Source organism: Anas platyrhynchos, chromosome 1, assembly GCF_047663525.1.
Source record: "Anas platyrhynchos isolate ZD024472 breed Pekin duck chromosome 1, IASCAAS_PekinDuck_T2T, whole genome shotgun sequence".
Taxonomy (NCBI): Eukaryota; Metazoa; Chordata; class Aves; order Anseriformes; family Anatidae; genus Anas; species Anas platyrhynchos.
Genome location: NC_092587.1, coordinates 63,535,607 through 63,548,660, shown reverse-complemented (window position 1 = coordinate 63,548,660; position 13,054 = coordinate 63,535,607). Strand labels below are relative to the sequence as shown.

Sequence of the window (13,054 nt, the reverse complement as noted above, 5' to 3'; positions counted from 1 at the left end):
TGCTGTGGCTCACAGGGTTAGGCAGAGGCAGTGTACCACAGAGGCAGTGCTTTTTGTCGTATAGAGAGCTGTGCTTTCTCCTTCTCCCTCATCTGAATGGCAAGAAGGAGATCAGGACCAAGCAGCAAATGAAGGCTCGTCTTGGTTCCCCAGGGCTGTCTGCAGAAAGCATGTCATCTTGGACAATGCTCAGAAAAATGGGTTAAGATACTTTTCTTCCCAACGCTTCTATGCTTGTCCCATGATGCTCACAGCAGGGGGCTGACAAGTTAGCGATAGTTAGCAACATGGAAGGCAGAGCAATAGGCAGGCACTGAAGTAGCATGTATGGGTCTTAGGTGTTCCCAGGATTTTGCAGCCCAGACTGCAAGGCTTGAAAGAGAAGAGGTGTAGGCTGAGAGATGCATGGCTTATGTGAGCAGGAGAGGGTCACAGTGAATGAACTGAAGGGAACAATCCAGAAAAGACAGCCACTGAACAGAAGCAGGGAGGAAACCTGACATCTTGTTTGGAATGGGAATGCTCCCCAATGCCCAGTGACTTACAGACTAAACCATTAGTAGCAGGCCTCTTCATTAGCACCAACAGGACCAGCTCCTTGCTTATTTTCTCCATTGAGTGGCTGGAAAAATGGAAAATCCCACCCACTGCAGACCCAGACAGCAAGAGAGCCAGCCTTTGCTGTTTCTTGCTGGACTCACAGCAAGGAATAAATATTCTTCATCCTCTGCGTCTCTCAGCACTTTTCAGAAAGCATCAGAGGTGCTTTATCTGGATGGGGTGAGAGTCCCGTCACAGAGCTCCCCAGCCACAAAACCTCCCAGCATCACTAGTCTTACCCCTGACGGTGCTGAGCTCCTGCTAGCAGATGGCAGGCCCTCTGGGAAGGAGAAACTGAAATGAAAGACTTGCTGATACAAAGGGGCAAACTCATTGCTTGGAAATGCAATGAGGGGCACCAGACAGGGAGTGGGAATGGTGAAACTCCCACGAAGATGGAGGGGCTTGCTGGTGCAGCCAGGGACAAGGTGGGCTGGCGACTCCTTTATAGGGCAGGGAGGAGAGGAAGAGGCTTCCACACTTACTCCAGGACATCTCTGTTGAACTGTTTCTTGCTGTTGCCCAGGAACTCCCCAATCATCTGGCGGCTGAGGCCCTTCCTCTGGAGCAGGAAGTGTGCCACTCCTATGGGGGTATCCGGGATGAAGCCTCGGGAGATCAGGAACTGGATCCCTTTGTCTGGGTTTCTGAAAAGGAAGGACAGAGACATGGTGAGCTAGCAGGACCTCTTTGAGGCATCATCTCATGACTTACAGCATTGCAGCCCTCAGTGTGTGCAAGGACCAGGGAGGAGAGCTGGGCACGTGTCCCTTTGCTACTGTCTCAAGGAAGCTGGAGTTGCACCTTGTGTAGGGCAGATGAAGGTGAAGGAAAGCCTTAGAAGGCATTGCTGCCATGGGCAAATGAGGTTCAAGACAGAGAGGGTGATAAGCAAAGGGGAGGGTACATTTTCTGTAACAAAAATTCATTCTCTTTTTCATACATTTTTACTGCTCAGCGTTGAGTGACACTTTCTGCTTTCCTCACTTGAAATCCCATGCTCATATTTGCATTATTTCTTCCTCTAGTCTTCCCCACCCTTAGCTGTGTTTTTCTTCCCTTCTCTATTGATTTGCCCCCTCAGGCAGAAATCTGTGCTTGTGTGTAGGTGGATGAGAGCATGCACCTGGAGAACGCCTTGTCAGAGCTGGGAGAGAGCTGTGCACGGCTCTCAGACTGAGGGCTTTTCTCCCTCACTGGCTGTGGGTGTCCCTCTCAGATCAGGCTGGGTGCTGAGTGGGCCCACCTGCCTGTCTGGGGGAGCTTGGTGGAGCGCCAGTGTCTGTGCCTGCCTCTCAGGGTGAAGCATGTCTCTACCAGTACACACATCCATGTGTGTGCGTGTCCCCTGTACACGCAGATTTCTCTTGTACCATACATGTTCACAGGAGCCTGTTGTGTCCATACATTTTGTCTTTTTCCATGTGTCTCCTAAAAGGACACGTGCTTCTGTGCATCCTGGGAGTGGCCATGAGTCCATGGGGGTGCCTGTCCCACAGCACACACCAGAACGAGTGTAAGGGTGCATCATGCAGGGGGGTTTCTTCCTATACCTCAGTCTGTCCCGCTGAAGGGCCTCAGTCATGGTGCACTATGGCTGAGGGGAATTAGTGCAATGCCTGGAGGATTTCCACATTCCTTTCATTCTCTGAGCTGGTGAGCGGGGAGAGGTAAGAGGGTAGCACCCCTATGAGATGGAAGAAAGGATGACATACTTCCACCGTTAACCCAAATTCAAGGATCTTTGTCAAGGCTCAAGGACTGAGTTTGCTTAGGCAGTTTCCTGGGGTGAGGAAAGGATAGGATGAGATCTCCGAGCACGTGAATGCATGATATGTGCAGGCACAGACTGTGACACTGTCAGGTGGTGAAGGATGTGGGTGAACAACATATGTCTAGCTATAAGGGGATCTGCACTCAGGAGAATGGCCTGCTCCCTACAGGGGCTTCATGGTTATACAAAAAGTAGTTGGGCTTAAAATAGTACTGCTTACTCTGTAATGTCACAAAAAATAATATCCTGCGCAGTGTGGCATCCTCAGGAGAAGTGTCTGGGAGAACAAGTCAGCCCATTAAATTTACAAACAGGAGAGCTGCAAGATCCAATGTTGAAAAACCCAGCCCTTCTTCAAGGAAAAGCAGCAGGGTCCCTTCTGTATTGTCATACAGATCTCCTGGTTCACCTCTGAAGAGCACAGGCGAAGTTCTCTGCTAAGTGCAAGGGTTCGATGGACATGGCTGAAGTCAAGCTCAGCAACACAGGTTCATAAAATGGACCTTCAAGTGCATACTTCAGTGTTTGGCAAGGATCAGTACAGTGTTCAAGGTAAGAGGATGTTCTCAGCTTCACCGGTGTGACTCCAAAGCCACTGGACTGACTTTTGATTCAATTCAGAGGAACCGGGAGCTGACTGTGGCTAGGAAAATGCAGCTCATACGCTGGCATAGATATGAAGATTTCAGAAGGTATGGCACACACAAAGCAAGAGGATGTAAGATAAAACAGTCCAGCTCTGACAGCCCTCCTGCACTCCCCAGACTGTAACTCAAATATACACGAACACATGATTCTTTCACTAACAGCAGCCTTACATCAGCCGTTCCCCAAATTCAAGCTGTTCCCCACAAAATCCTGATAGTGATACAGCACCTCTGCAACTAAACACCTGCAGATGTATCTCACACACTGCAGCGTGTGCCTTTTACCAGATGTGAAGCAAATAGCTTAATTTCCCCCCCTCCTGAGCTCCTTGCCATTTCCCTTCGTGTTGCAGGGGTGTTAAGCGCGGCCAGCCAATGCTGCGGGATTCCTCACGTCCTGCTGGCTTTCCCTCTGCCCACGCAGCCAGCTGCCCACACACGCTGAGTTACTGCAGCAGTGCTGCATAACGAGGCACTCTCCCTCCCAGGGAATCCACCCCCTCGCTGTGGAGGGGGCACGGGGAAAGTGCCACAGCAGTGCAGGCTCCCAGGGGCCTGCTCCGAGACAGAGCGCTGCTCATAGGAAATGCCGCACAAGGACATGTGGCAGAGGGATTGGGGTGCACTATAGTGTCACAAGGGGAGCCATGTGTCCCTCAGCTTTCCACCCTTTCTCCCTACCCTCCAACGTTTTGTCAGGATAACTGAGCCTCACAGGTTACTGGCACATTAGTTCAGCAGCTGGTTTCAAGGCGGCAGGGGAGGCCTGGCCAGAAAGTTGTGTTTTGTAGCTCTGCAGTGTTATTCAGTCTTTCATCCCACAGGGGCCTGCAACATGCAGTGAACCCAGGTCGCTGCATGAAGGAGGACAGCAAAGCCGCTTCCCCAAATGACCTGGTGTTGCTAATCTGTCACATGAATGTGTGCCAGGCAGGCTTCGGGAGGAGGAGTGGCTGGGAAAAGACATTTTCACTCCTGTTTTATCATCACATCAGTGCTCGTGTCAGCTCTGCAGGAACCAAAGAAAAGCACATTGGGTGCAGGAACTCCTGCCAAGCATGGCTGAAAATACTGAAACACTTAGTTTGCAGAGATGTGAGCCCCATGTCCACCTCCAGAAGGACTCCTATTCCAACACAAACACCACAACATCTGTGTGGGGCTGGAAATATCTCTATCATAATCAGCCCCCATCTGTCCCCAGTGCCTACCTTCTCTCATTCCAGCCTACCTGCATTGTTTAGGCAAATCTGTGCACGGCCAGAGCCTGACTTTGATATACACACGTGAACCCACCTGTTCACAACCTAATCTCAGAGCTAGTAAAATGTTCTCCTCAGTATTCTCCTGAGCTCTCTATAAGACCCAAGTCTGTCCTCACACCATTTCAGCTCTGTATGTGCTCTGTGTCCAGCCCTCTCATCCAGATTCCTTCCTCCTGGAGTCCACAGCCTCCATCCTACACATATTTAATCCCTTTATTGCTTCTTGCCTGTACAAAACTTTTGTCTGTAACTGTGTAAACCTCTGTCCTTGCTCTGACAAAAAGGCCCATGGTACTGCGTGATAAAACATTTTGCTTGTATGTATGTGTTACATTCCCAGCACCTTCCTTGGGGGACTCAAATGGAAATGAAGACAGCATGAGATAAGGGTGTGATGATGGGGCAAAAAAACACTATTTCTCATGGTTTGGTTTGATGAGAAATGTCTCACTGAAAGACAAAGTGCAAATCTAAAGCTCCTTATTGGAGCTCAGCTGCTTTCTGCCAATCTACAATAGGCTATGTGTAACCCTTCGAGTTCACCTCTTCTGAATATACTCTTTGAGCTGCTCTGCTTTTGCTTTCACACCTACAGCCTTTTCATAGGATATCAGACTCAGATGTGTGAGAGACTGAGATGACTAAACCTGGTCTGTCAGGTGAAAAAAATCCACCCAAATATCAGAAGGAAAACAACAGCCAGAGCATTCATACTGGAATCATTAAGATCAGCTCTTTCTTTTTCCTTGGAAATGCCCCATTTTAAGAAACCGAGGCTGGTTTTACATCCCCAGTTATGCTTGTGGCTTTGCAACAGAATGGAGCAGGATGCCAAATGGACAGTAACTGAAGCAACTGAATGTAGGACGCCAATGGACAGCAACAGAAGGTTCTGAATTCAGGACAGCATGGAGCACTGGGCTTGTTCCCCTGTCGGGCAGAAGATCAGAACAGCACTGGGGAAAATTTAGGGAAAAAGCTACTGGGCAGCCACCATGTGGTCTGCATTGGATGCTGAGAGGGTCATGCCCTTGAATATGAAAGAACTTCCCCAGAGACAGACCTAGCCCAAGAGCCTGCCATCATCTATTCTTGTGAAGCATGAAGTAGTCTGGGAAACACAAAAGATGAAGAGTCACTTACATATTGAAGAGATTCAGCCCAATGCGGTAGAGGCGCTTCCTCATGGTGTCTGTGGAAAGCGTGGGGGACTTGCAGCTAGCTGGGTTCTCACAATGGTACCGTGGGAGGCTGAGGATCATGGCTTGCAGTGCTTCTTTTGAGGACACCTCAGAAGCTGATTTTGCTGAAGTGGAGGTGCTACTGCTGCTCAGCTGCTCTGAGTTGTCTGCATTCTCAGACTCGGAGCCTTTGCTTTGCCCTGTCTCATTGTTAGCATCGAGCTGGAGCTTCTGCACTGCCATCTGCCCAGGCTCTGCACTGCTGTCTCCCGTGCCATTAGTGTTGACATTCACCTCGGTGAAAGTGTGGCTGTTCTGGAGAGTTCTGGACTCAGGTAAGCTCTCTGGGGCAGCCTGTGATTCACTGGTTTCTCCCTCCCCTTCTCCTGGGCTTTCTTCAGCCTTGGTGGCTTGAGAGATCCCAGCCTGGGCATTGCTGCTGAGGCAGTTTGCCATGGACACCGAGGTAGACGATGAGACAGAGATATTCTTGTTGTCAATCTGGACCGTGACATCTCGAAAAGCCATCATGAGAGTGCTGCTGCTCTTAGGCAGGGTATCTGGCAGGAGCCCTTCCTCTTTCTCCTTGTCCTGCAGCTCAGCTTCTAAGTCTTGGTTTGGCTGCATTGAGCTGGCGCTGAAGGTCTCTCTTATCTGGTATGAGCCTCCATCTTGTAGCGAGCACATGGTCTTCAAGCTCCAAGTGCTAAGGGCATCATCAATAGACTTGGCCAGGGACTGAACTTGTTCCGTGAAGGAGTCCTCCAGCTCAGTCAGCGCCCCGCTGATTGTGGCTGGCAAAGATGGGGACCTCACCAATGGGATGCCCACGAAGTTGTACCCTTCTACTAGGGCTTTCTCAGCAGAGAAGCTCTCGGAGTTCTGGACCCGGACTTTCCTCAGGGATATGCGGCGTGGCATGCGGCTCTCCAGCAGTGAGTTGCGGATCTTCTCAAAGTTCTTGCTGAGCTGGTATTGCCGGAAAGCAGTTTGGATGGTGCAGGCTGCCCTGCGAGACACCAGGTGACCTCCGTATTTGTGCTCTAGCATTTCGATCTGAAAGACACACAAAGAAGAGAGTTTTTTTGTTAGTTGACTTCTGATGGATTTCCATGACCCCACTTGCTACACTGATTTGTCTGTAATGACTGTCAGAGGAACTTCTAGTCTTGAACTAGCCTTTTCCTACATTGCTCTGCCCTTGATATCAACAGAAGGCCTCTGTTTAGACATGGCTGTTTCAAGCATCAGCATTGTGAACTTCCTCACAGCTATACCATGATCATGTCCCCTCCTAGAGCACTACCTATATGAGCTAGAGCCTGGAAGTGCCCTTCCTTTGCATTCCCACTTCTGATGGTCTTTAGGGCAGGCTCATCACTGCAAATACACTATTCCAGCAATGTGTCTTCCTGCTCAACAGTGCTCTGTCAATGTCAAGCATCCCTTGTCTCAGAGTGCTACTATGCTCCTCCCATCCTTAGTCACCTTTGAAAATACTCCCAAAAGAAAGGAGAACCCATTCAGAAAAAAAAAGGAAAGAAAAGATGAATTCTAAAAGCAGAAAATATTGGCTTGATCATAGCAGCTAGCAAGAACCTTCAACTTCCACAGAAGTCAGTGGAAGTTGGGTTTGTTCTGTTTCTTTTAGCAGGCCCTCTGAACCCCAGAGTGTCTTCCTTTCTGATCTCTGAGTTTTTCAAGTGTTAACCAGAAGTGAAATGGAAACAACACAAGAACAGAAACACCCTCAGTTTTGAAAGGTAAGAAGTTCTGATTTTGAATGTTGAGACATGATACTAAGAACAACTGGTAGGAGGATTTACTCCTTCCAGAGCTGGTAATAACATATGCACATGTAAATACATATACATACAGCTAACTGGCATCTGAACAGGCTTCAAAAAGCAAGTATATATGGCCATTTTTCTTTCATAGTCTAGTATTTGTACTTCCTGGGAATGCCTTCACTCTTATTTTTCTGCTGGGCCTTCACTAACATACTATAGGAGAATGTTTGCTGCCTTGGTTCCAAAGGAGTGACTGACAGTGGACACGGGTGGCAGTATGAAGATGATGGTGGATGATGAGATTGGAGAAAAAAGAAGGACGAATTCAAATTAACTTCACTGAGGCTTTGTCTGAACTATTAGTTGAACTCTACATTGTCTACACTTCATAGGGCAGGGCACAGGTGCAGACTGTAGTGTATATATGGTTGTGCACATGTAGAAAAGACTGTAAAAGGAGAAGAGCAGGACTGAGATACTGGCAAACTCTGTCCTGAATTAACAGAGAATTCACTACACTGTTCGTGTGAAGAGTATCCCTATACACAGATACACACTGCTGCCCCTCAAGCTATGCCTTGCTGGCCCAGTATTCACAGGGTGAAGAAGGATTGAGCTCACAGAAGATCTGAGGTAAAGTGCAAACTACTTTTGTAGTCACAGCCAGAGTGAGACATGAGCCCCAGCTCTCAGAGTCATGTCATGTCATCTGCTTCCTTTTTCTTTTTCTTTTTTTTTATAACACTATGTAAGTTGCAGATAAAATCACCAGTGAGTGGTCTGGATACAAGTGAGGGCCTGGAATGACAGCTGTGAGAAGTGCAAATCACCCCTGGCATCTTTCCAGTATTAATTCCCCTGCAAGTAGGGGAAGATGATAAGACTTCAGGAGATGACAGCAAGACAGGAATGACATGAGCCCAGCCATTCTGCCCCTGTTCTGGCACCCTGGCTGCTGGAATAAGAATCAAAGTCTTTGCCCATTGGCACCCCGTCACCACAGGCAGCAATAGGTCTAGGGATCCTGTTACACTGGATGGGAGGCTGCCATTTCATGGGCAGAGCAAGGGGATAACATTCTTTCATATTTCCCTCTGTGGAAGTGAAGAAGGGCCCCTTTGTCTTGTGCTTCTGTTTTCTGTTTGCCTTCCTTCTGAATTCGTATCTGCCCAAAGGAAGGACCAAAGGCCAGCACTGACAAATACTAGCAATTGGCTTAGCAGTAGGGTCAGTCATGCAGTTGTAGAGGCATCTGGCTCAGATCTCTGCATACCCCTAAATAAAAAGTATTGGCATAGTATTTGCCCTACTGCCCTCCCAAAACATATCTACAGAAATGGCTCTAAAAAATCACCTACATGATGATCATGGATTCAGGTTCATTTACTGCAAGACCCATCAGTAAGTTTCTTTGGAAAACCAACATCTCCACTTATCCCCAGAGTCTGTTTGATGTAGCATGAAAGAGGAATGCAGGGACAAGAACCGATTCTCAGTAGTCAGCAGAAGCGTTTTGCTAAGTACCCTGTCCCTAGTTCCAAAATAACCATCTGAAATCCCACCATCAATCCAGCACTCCTGCCACGCCGCTTCAAAGCTGGCCTCCCTGGAAAGAGAGTGAGTTATCCCTTGTCCCTTTGTCTCCAGGAGGAAGCTTCATGTAAATAAATGCAAATTAAGCCAGTAACCTGCACAGGCCCAACCCAGACAGTTATTGCTGACAACTGACCATGAGCACTTAATATAATGGTCTGGTTAATCAAAATGTAGAGCTAATTGTGTTGGGAGGGAAAGAGGAACAAATGGGAGGGACAGACACAGCTATTTGAGGAACAGAATAATAGTAAGAGACAAAATAAAGCAGAAGCAAGAGCCTTATAATTATCTGAGGTTTCCAAGGAGGTGACAGCCATTCTGAAAACGTGAAATTCATATGCTCTGATCTTATTAGAGGCCAAGACAAGAAGTCACTGCTGATCTGAAGTAAAAGGCCAGTTTCTCTCATGCAAGGACAGTTCCCAAAAAGGCAGATTTTAACAACTAAGAGGAGAGATCTTTCTAAAAATCTAAAGGAAAGGTGCAAGTTGTCAATGCCTTGACAAAACTATCACAAGTTTTTTTGCAGTCCGTTATCTCAGTCTTCCCAAAGGACTAAGGCATTAAGGATCAGAACAACATGCAAAGTGAGAGGACTCCCAGCCCAGTCTGTTCTCCAGTTCATACCAGGAGTGCAAGGGCAGGTTCTGCATGTGGTGTGCTGCCATCCAGCCCTGGCCAAAGCAAGGGGCATCTTACAGTGTCTTGCAGCTGGCATAACTAAGTCCCAGGAACTGTTCTAAAGGATGCTTGAGATGACTGCCAAAGCCAGAAGCAGCACACCCATAAAGCAGTGCCCTCCTCACCTGTGCTCTGCAGGAATGGGTCTCTGTCTCGCTCCCCTTGATGTAGCCCAGCCATTTATGGTTCACCGATGTCTGAGACATTCACGTTTGCTACCAGGTCTAGCTAACTGACCCTCCAGAGGAATTAAGGATTTCACACAGCTGTTGGTCTGTTTTCCTTCTCTCAAGAGGAAGAAAGGGCATCCATTAGCACACCACAGCAGTCACAGGTAATGGAGATGTATGTCTGGCTTGCTGCAGGAAGCTTCCCTGCCCATTTGAGGGGCGAGAAAGGCCAGACATGATTGGCCTTCTCTCACTCCTAATAAACCCTATGAATCACAAGTAATTGCCTACTTAAAGCTACTCTTCTCTGGGGAATGATCCGACAGCCGGCGCCAAAGGAAGGGAAAAGCAAGAGGGGGGCAGGGGGATTTCAAAGAATAATTAGCTTAATACATTTCTGGGCCTCAACACGAACACTCAGTCTGAGCAATTCAAGCCTTGTGGCTGAATTATAAATGGCTGGGAAATATCCATTGCCACAAGAGATTGCACATGAAGGGAGCTTTAACAAGGTCAGCCTAAGGCAAGCTAAAGTGTCAGGCCTGGATGTGGCCAAACAGTTGAGGTACACACCCCATGGCTTTGCTGCCCATTGGCATAAATGCATAAGTCTGCCAGGAGAGAATGGGACTGATCTTCCTCTTGGTTGGCATCAGTTTTCAACCCAGGTTGCCACTGAACATGCCTACATGCCTCCATGTTAGCAATAAGAGAATCAGGCTTAGTGACAGAATCTGAGATGCTTGAGTAAATGTATGTACTGTCAAAAAAAGAAAAATATCTTGATGATATTTCTCTATCACCCTTTTTTAACACCCCCCCCCACCAAACACACACCAACACCAACCTCTCACAATGGAAGGACATTGCTATAAAGGTCATGTGCTAATGGGATGTTTTCCTTCATACATGAGACATCTGTCAGCCCTTCAGCACAGAAAGCTCATCTCTTCTGTGATTTCCATTTTACCAACAAAGCATAAACTTAGGAGAACTCTCAGCCCGCTGGTATAATCCTGGGGGACAATGACTGGTAGATGAACTGCACCTCCAAGCTGTGCAGAGGAGGCTTTATGCTGCCCTCCTTTCTTAGCAGCACTCAGTCCTCTCTCAAGAGCTAAATGTGACTTCAACTACACTGTGAGGCTAAAGATCTCTCCTTCCACCGATTTACAATATATTAGTAGTACTTATAGGAAGAAAATTCATGCTGTGACTAGGGAACTACTGTCACTGTGCTGTGAGGGTCTTGTCATCCTTGTTCCTGTTCAAGAGAACTCCTCAACAAGTCAATTGATAGGAATACCTGTGAAAACACATACTACAGACTGCAAGACTGGAGGAATTAATACTTTTCTCTCCTTGGAAATCTCCTCTTCCAGAGCAGGAGGTAATCCACGGAGGACATCCATCAGGCTGGGGAAGCACATGTACTATAATCCCCCTTCGCTATGAGAAAAATGGTTCCACCTATGAGACAGGCAAGGTCCCTGCAAGGTCAGTACTGCGAGGCAATGGAATTTAATGAACAAGCAGCTAACATGTCTCTCTGTCTCACATGCATCCAGGGCAGGTCTGGCCTCTGCTGCAACAACAGTGATGGGACAACGTGACCTTAAAGCTAAAATAACACAGGACACACACTCCCCAGGACAAATCGGAGCATCTCTAGGACATTGAGGAGGCTAAGCCCATATATAGCAGCCAAGATCTGGCCCACCCTGAGGATATGTCACATTAGTTTGTGAAGCCAGTTAATTAGTCTCCCTTGTTTCTTTTTCTGGTGTGAAGCAAAAATTCTGTTTGAGCTGGGTATGCAGTATCTGAGAAGGACAGAGCTAAAGAACCAAGGCCTCTTTTCGGCTCAGGAATTTAGTGAGCCAACGATCTGACATATCTGTTTTGGGACAGCAGCAATGCCTTGAGGGAAATGGCAGAGAGATGTCCCAGAAGCAGCAGTTTCTTCTGTGGGAACCTCATTAGCCAAGACCCTTCATCTGCAATAGCTCAGCTCCCACTGAGTTCTCCCACTGAACATATTCTGGACAGTGTTGCTAGCACTTGCTTGTCCACTCCATCTCACATCCTGCAGGGTCTGCATATTAGACAGCCTCTGGTTGAGCTGCCATTCCAGGGAAAAGTCGGAAACAATTCTTTAAGTCTTGTTTTGTACAACAGCTCTCCTGGGCTGTAATCTGCAGAGACAAGGGGTGGCGAGGGCACATTCCACCTCATTGCCTTTGAGTGAAGAGGCCAGCTGCTATTAGCCCCTGTCCCACTATCCCTGGCTGAGAGCCCCATTGGGAAAGGCAGCTAGAGATGGGTTGACTGTGCTCTGGAGCTAGGCGGTAGCCTCAGGCACAGGAGGAGAGGCTTGCAACTTCCAGGACTGAATGATTTTCTCTCAGCCTGGTAAACCTGCCTGTCTCTTCAGCACCCACCACTGGACTGAAGGATGTGAAGGTAGCAATACATTAACACTATGGTAGGTACTGTGCAGGACACTTAGGAATAAACCACACTCCCCCTAAGAGCTCATGCTTTGAAGAGGCTAACATGGAAGTGCACACGGGGCCTGCCCAGGGTGATCCAAGACAGCAAGATGGCTCTTGGAGACTTCTAGTATGAGGGAGGTTTTTTGAGACAATCATTTGCTGGGAACCCTACAGGTAACATGCACTTCTGTGCAGGCAGCATCTCTGGATGCCACAAGCCTCATCTGCCTACAAGTCAACTCTAAACCTACAGTCACACCTGAGTACAATTTCGGACCACAGAACTCCGGCAATGAGGAGCAGAGCCCAGCAGGCTTGGGTGAAAGAAGTGTTGCAGCCAGAGGTGGTGAAGTTACTTCCTCCGTCAGCCCCACACAGCCAAAGGGCCAGGCCTGCTCAGGCAGGGCAAAAGATCTGAGTGAACAGGAGGCTAAGGAATTTGCAGAAATACGGCACACCACGGTGTGAATGCAGTCCCACCCGCCCCATCCCCTTCTCCCACAGCCTGAGGAGGAAGCCTCTGTACCTGTTTATTCTTTAGGTCAAGGGAGAGCTCATAATCGGAGGCAGCTGCATGGGAACACGAGGCCGTCCCTTTGCTGCGCTGCACTCTCACTGGGGAGCCCGTGTGGTGGAGGCTCGCCTTCTGCACCAGAGGGGAACACCCCGCTGCCTGCTCTTCTTGGAGCTCCTCATGCTGGGCTTTTAGCGTCAAGGTGTCGGACCTGCCTTCCTGGCCACTCTGTCTGCCGGCCTCCTTCGGATCCTCCGTTTCACACCCGGCTTTCTTGCTTGTGGAACCGCTGGGATCGTCACTGTGAACAAAACGCAATGTATCTCTTTTTTATTTGTTTT

At 48.4% G+C, this 13,054-nt stretch overlaps 1 protein-coding gene across 5 annotated transcripts in view; it reads right to left on the bottom strand.

The window, feature by feature from the left end:
• Positions 1–13,054, bottom strand: part of IQSEC3 (IQ motif and Sec7 domain ArfGEF 3) — a 100,040-nt gene that overhangs the window by 25,267 nt on the left and 61,719 nt on the right. For 4 of the 5 annotated variants that reach the window (XM_027467796.3, XM_027467847.3, XM_027467893.3 and 1 more), the window contains exons 3-5: positions 12,726–13,014; positions 5,430–6,523; positions 1,086–1,247 (exon numbers count right to left, since the gene is read on the bottom strand). In XM_027467796.3, coding sequence (XP_027323597.2) covers positions 1,086–1,247; positions 5,430–6,523; positions 12,726–13,014 — 1,545 coding nt within the window. The remainder of the gene's footprint in view (positions 1–1,085; positions 1,248–5,429; positions 6,524–12,725; positions 13,015–13,054) is intronic. The other variant, XM_038173458.2, reaches the window with a different exon arrangement.